Source organism: Triticum aestivum, chromosome 2D, assembly GCF_018294505.1.
Source record: "Triticum aestivum cultivar Chinese Spring chromosome 2D, IWGSC CS RefSeq v2.1, whole genome shotgun sequence".
NCBI lineage: Eukaryota > Viridiplantae > Streptophyta > Magnoliopsida > Poales > Poaceae > Triticum > Triticum aestivum.
This window is the reverse complement of record NC_057799.1, coordinates 106,905,421-106,911,901: the sequence shown is the minus strand read 5'-3', so window position 1 is coordinate 106,911,901 and position 6,481 is coordinate 106,905,421. Positions and strand designations below refer to the sequence as shown.

Sequence of the window (6,481 nt, the reverse complement as noted above, 5' to 3'; positions counted from 1 at the left end):
ATTTTTTTGAATTTTTGATGCCCATTTCAAAATGCGGTCAAAACGGTGGGCTTGACCGTTCCTAGCTAGTGGTTGAATCTTGGAAAACTTTTGATGTTTCTCTGATTAAATAGATACTTGTGTACCTAGAAATGATTTTTGGAAAAAAATAAAGAGCAAACTATGAGGCAGCTGCAGTTCAAATTTGACCCGCTTCCTACTAAATTGGCAGGAATTTGTCTTTTTCACCAGAGGTGGATCAAAACTTTTGACACCCAACCATTTTGTCAATTGTGCATTAAATATGGCCTAGTATTTTATAAAATTTATTAGGTCCAATTTTGCAACAAATATATGGTAGGTCCTTCATAAAAAAAAACTCATTTCGGGCACTCGGAAAATGAAAAATGTATTTTCCGTGAAAAGAAAATGAAAACTCCCTTAGGCAACATTGTTTGGAATTCCAAGATGCACCCTTGTGCACAATATGAGATCATTTGAACAAACTGTGCCATGAATGTGGCCATAAGATTGATCATTTGGCTTGAAAGCCATGAATCTTCACGCATGATAGCTCATTTCTGAGAACATTTTTTTAAAATAATTTCCGTATTACAAGTTTATTAGTTTTCCTGGAAACTTGGTCAGATATAATGCCACAATGCGAAGGTTTTCCAATTTTTTGATTTTTTTGAATTTTTGATGCCCATTTCAAAATGCGGTCAAAACGGTGGGCTTGACCGTTCCTAGCTAGTGGTTGAATCTTGGAAAACTTTTGATGTTTCTCTGATTAAATAGATACTTGTGTACCTAGAAATGATTTTTGGAAAAAAATAAAGAGCAAACTATGAGGCAGCTGCAGTTCAAATTTGACCCGCTTCCTACTAAATTGGCAGGAATTTGTCTTTTTCACCAGAGGTGGATCAAAACTTTTGACACCCAACCATTTTGTCAATTGTGCATTAAATATGGCATAGTATTTTATAAAATTGATTAGGTCCAATTTTGCAACAAATATATGGTAGGTCCTTCACAAAAAAAACTCATTTCGGGCACTCAGAAAATGGAAAATGTATTTTCCGTGAAAAGAAAATGAAAACTCCCTTAGGCAACATTGTTTGGAATTCCAAGATGCACCCTTGTGCACAATATGAGATCATTTGAACAAACTGTGCCATGAATGTGGCCATAAGATTGATCATTTGGCTTGAAAGCCATGAATCTTCACGCATGATAGCTCATTTCTGAGAACATTTTTTTAAAATAATTTCCGTATTACAAGTTTATTAGTTTTCCTGGAAACTTGGTCACATATAATGCCACAATGCGAAGGTTTTCCAATTTTTTGATTTTTTTTTAATTTTTGATGCCCATTTCAAAATGCGGTCAAAACGGTGGGCTTGACCGTTCCTAGCTAGTGGTTGAATCTTGGAAAACTTTTGATGTTTCTCTGATTAAATAGATACTTGTGTACCTAGAAATGATTTTTTGAAAAAATAAAGAGCAAACTATGAGGCAGCTGCAGTTCAAATTTGACCCGCTTCCTACTAAATTGGCGGGAATTTGTCTTTTTCACCAGAGGTGGATCAAAACTTTTGACACCCAACCATTTTGTCAATTGTGCATTAAATATGGCCTAGTATTTTATAAAATTTATTAGGTCCAATTTTGCAACAAATATATGGTAGGTCCTTCACAAAAAAACTCATTTCGGGCACTCAGAAAATGGAAAATGTATTTTCCGTGAAAAGAAAATGAAAACTCCCTTAGGCAACATTGTTTAGAATTCCAAGATGCACCCTTGTGCACAATATGAGATCATTTGAACAAACTGTGCGATGAATGTGGCCATAAGATTGATCATTTGGCTTGAAAGCCATGAATCTTCACGCATGATAGCTCATTTCTGAGAACATTTTTTTTAAATAATTGTCGTATTACAAGTTTATTATTTTTCCTGGAAACTTGGCCACATATGATGACACAATGCGAAGGTTTTCCAATTTTTTGATTTTTTTGAATTTTTTATGCCTGTTTCAAAATGCGGTCAAAACGGCGGGCTTGATAGTTCCTAGCTAGTGGTTGAATCTTGGAAAACTTTTGATGTTTCTCTGATTAAATAGATACTTGTGTACCTAGAAATGATTTTTGGGAAAAATAAATAGCAAACAATGAGGCAGCCACAGTTCAAATTTGACCCGCTTCCTACTGAATCGGCGGGAATTTGTCTTTTTCACCAGAGGTGGATAAAAGCTTTTGACACCCAACCATTTTGTCAATTGTGCATTTAATATGGCCTAGTATTTTAGAAAATTTATTTGGTCCAATTTTGCATCAAATATATGGTAGGTCCTTCACAAAAAAACTCATTTCGGGCACTCGGAAAATGGAAAATGTATTTTCCATGAAAAGAAAATGAAAACTTCCTTAGGCAACATTGTTTGTCATTCCAAGATGCACCCTTGTGCACGATATGAGGTCATTTGAACAAACTATGCCATGAATGTGGCCATAAGATTGATCATTTGGCTTGAAAGCCATGAATCTTCACGCATGATAGCTCATTTCTGAGAACATTTTTTTAAGATAATTATCATATTACAAGTTTATTATTTTTCCTGGAAACTTGGTCACATATAATGACACAATGCGAAGGTTTTCCAATTTTTTGATTTTGTTTGAATTATTGATGCCCGTGTCAAAAAGCGGTGAAAACCGCGGGCATGAGCGTTCCTAGCTACTGGTTGAACCTTGGAATTTTTTTTGGTGTTTCTCTGATTAAATAGATACTTATGTACCTAGAATTGATTTCTGAAAAAATAAAGAGCAAACTATGAGGCAGTTGCAGTTCAAATTTGACCCGCTTCCTGCTGAATCGGCGGAAATTTATATTTTTCATGAGAGGTGGCTCAAAACTTTGGCACCCAACCATTTGGTCAATTATGCATTAAATATGGCCTAATATTTTAGAAAATTGATGGAGTCGAATTTTGTAACAAATATTTGGTAGGTCCTTCACAAAAAAACTCATTTTGAGTATTCGAAAAATTGAAAATAATTTTTTCGTCCGAAGAATATGAAAACTTTCTTAGGCAACAGTGTTTGCTATTCCAAGATGCACCCTTCTGCACAATATGTGACAATTTGAACAAATTTGATCCACTTCCAACTGAATCGTCGAAATTTTATCAATTTGAGGAGAAGTGGATATACAGCTATTGAGGCACAAGCATTTGGTCAATTGTACCTAAAATATGATCTAATATTATTGAAAAATAGAGTGGTGCCATTTTGCAACAAATATTGGTAGGTGCTTCAAAAAATATATACCATTTTCGACACTCCAAAGGTAGAAAATGTTTTTTTTGCAAAAAAAAACTCATTTTTGAGATCAATTTTTAAAGATATTTGTATTATTCCTGGTTTGTTATTTTTCTGAAAAACAAGTCTCACTTGTGACACGATGCTATTGTTTTTTTCTAATTCTACGATGTTACAAAATAGCTGACATGATTTATTTAATCGACTACGACCAATTTAAATGGTTATAAAATCATCAAAGTGCGTACTACATTGTGATTGGTGGAACCGTTTGTGGCACGGATCAATGAGATGGCAAACATCCTATCATCCATTGCTAGCAATCCAACGTCATCCATCCATCCATGCAAAGAAAAGGAAAAAAACCCACCGCACCAAACCCTACCTCTCTCTCACCTGTCCCCCCTTCCTTCTGCCCGCCGCCTCCCTCTCTCTGTCCCCGATCCAGATCGGCCTCTCCCTCACCCCTCGCACCGCGCCCTCCTTCCCTCGCGCTGTCACCGGCGGCGCCCTCCTTCCTTTCTGTCACCGGCGGCACCCTCCTTCCCTCGCGCTGCACCCGAACCTTGCTCCCGCTCCCAGCTCTTCTTCCTCCTCCGCTGCAGCTAGGGTTTCGTCTCCCCAATCCCCAATCCCCGAAGCTCGGATCCAGCAACAGCAGCGATGGCGGCCGCGGGAGATCCTCTCCAAGGTCAAGCACGTCCAGGCCAAGCCTGCTGGCCGCCCTCGCGGGTGACTGCCTCCGCGGTGACGACGACGGCCTCGTCATCCCCGGAGACCGCGGCGCCCCTCAAGGCCGACCTCCGCCACATGAGTGATCCGTCGATCTCGTCTCTCCAACCATTCAGTTCTCGCCGCTTCAATTCCTTCGATTCAACAAGATACTGTGTACCACTTCGGTACGTGCGTGCGTGTGAGCTGACTCTTCTTCTGCGTGGTTCGTAGGTGTTCCGGAGGCACGCACGAGTTCGACCTGGACAAGCCGCCGGTGCTGCAGGAGGTGGCGGATTTCTTCAGTGGCCACGGAATCGAGGACTTCACCTTCAGCAGGGGCAGGCTGGTGAGTGCAACTCCCACGAATCTCTAGCAGGAAATGTGTGGGATGATGTGTCTATTTGGTTTCCACTAAATTAGTTTGCATAGCTTCTGGTCACCTGATCCAGTAAGGGAGAAGAATTTTAGGTTCAAAATGTTCCCACTTCCTAGTAAATGTTTTAGGTGCATAAGCAATTGATGTGATTAGTTGGTGGATTTGCTTTGTCACTAAGTCTGAATGTTGGAACCTTTTTTTAGTCAGAATGGCAGTGCCGGGCAAAGCTAGCGGTATGCGGAACACCAGAGAAACCACTGATTGGCCTGTATCAGGAATGGACACATACTGTTCAAGATATTCCCGATTGCGGAGGTTAGCTATGAAATTCTGTTAACTGTAAGAGTTACAACAGTTTGGTTCTCGTCATCTCTTATGGCATAGACTTTTCCAGCTTATACCAAAGAGATGTCCCTGTTTGAGCTGAAGTTTATATCCAAATAGGGCGATTGAGATGTCACTTGAGCTACTAGATAGGCACGATTAGTCTATGCGTGTACTAATTCAGCTACTTGATATAGATAGGAGTGCAACATGCTTACATTGACTAGTCTGTACGCGTACGTACTACTGTATATGGTTGGCGTTGAAGTCAACTTAGAAGACCAACGTTTTTTCTACCTCAGTCAGGAGTATTATGCCTAGACAGAGCATGGTTTCTCAATCAAGTTGTTTGCTGCACACACTACATTCTAAATAGATTTATTAACTTGATCGTAGAGCTATTTATGCAACAATATCACAAAACTGACAGTGATGTGAATTTGTTAAGGGAGGTAGCTGCTTTTATGTGATCAAAGGCATAAACAGTGCAGTTTTAATTTTCCAGTATGTCTTTGGGGTAATAATGTCATGGAAGTCCTTGGTAATACTCATATGAGTGCTTAGTATACTCACATCATGGTCTACACGGTGTCAGATGTCAACTAGCTGTAACCCATATTAGTGCTTAGTATACTCATGAAAAGGGTTATTTCTCCACCTGCAGTTCACGGTTTATGCATCAGCTGTTCTTCTACCAATCTGTTGCTCGATTGTGTTGCGGATTCATATGATATTGGTGTACACTCAATTTGGTTATTTCTTGCTAGTTCTGCTACTAGTTGCTGTGTACTCCTAGTACTACAGGTGGATCAATCTCCCCCTCCCTCTCACCCCCGTCTCTGTCTCTGCAGGTAGGACAGGAGGAACAGCGACAAGCGATGGGATGAAGCCCGGCCATGGAAACCCATCGCAGCCTTCAAGACCTTGACGGCGGTCGGTGCTATGGTATGAATCCCTCCTCCACTTCAAGACCTCTACGTACGGCGGTCGGCAGCACGCGCGCACATTACACTCTTCCTCTTGCTCTGTTCTTGGGCTCATGTGGCGGCGGTGCAGGGGATCCTGATCAACATGCAGTTCCCGGGGCCGCAGATCGACGCCGTCACCAATGACAATATCGTCATCAACGTCTTCAACAACCTGATCTGATATTGTTCTCTGATCCAGTGGCATCTCTATCCTCTTACAACTCATAACATTTTTTAACTTCTTTTGGCCGTGCTTTCGCTTCCACTACAGATCAGATCAGTGGTGAACGAAAGAAACAAGTGCACAACTAGTATCAGTGGGCTTGTATTTTTCTTGTGTAGCTGCTCTGCACTTGTTGTAGAGCATAGCTTGCATCAGTATTTTTACCTATTTTTGATCTCTCATTCTGAAATACATCTAGCAAGTGCGGCTAGTACTCTATTATTCTCCTACATATAGCTATATATGCATCTAAAAGGGCAAGTACTTGGATGACCTTGACAACATCATACTGATTGTAATAACTTTGCATAAGACTCTGTATTCGAAGACTTCTCGCAATTTATCATGCAATTCTAAACAATAGCATATGTGTATCTACCCTGCTGGGAATTTTCACTTTATATAAAAATTTGAGAGGAAAATGCTGGGAGTTCCAGTCTTGTCTGATGGCTAGGAACTCAACTCTGCTTCTTGTTGTTGGAGTTTCAGGCTTGTTGCATAGTTCGTAGCTTCAAGTGTACTCTGGCTTCTAGCCACAGTGCACTACAAATTATTATAGAATTACAAAGTGTACGC

At 40.2% G+C, this 6,481-nt stretch overlaps 1 protein-coding gene across 1 annotated transcript; it reads left to right on the top strand.

Moving 5' to 3' along the window:
- The first annotated feature begins 3,963 nt into the window (after nucleotides 1-3,963).
- Nucleotides 3,964-5,642, top strand: LOC123048946 (uncharacterized). The gene is made up of 4 exons (XM_044471959.1): nucleotides 3,964-4,199; nucleotides 4,246-4,360; nucleotides 4,594-4,705; nucleotides 5,566-5,642. Exons 1-4 carry the CDS (start codon nucleotides 3,964-3,966, stop codon nucleotides 5,640-5,642), a joined length of 540 nt encoding a protein of 179 aa, XP_044327894.1.
- Nucleotides 5,643-6,481: the final 839 nt, after the last annotated feature.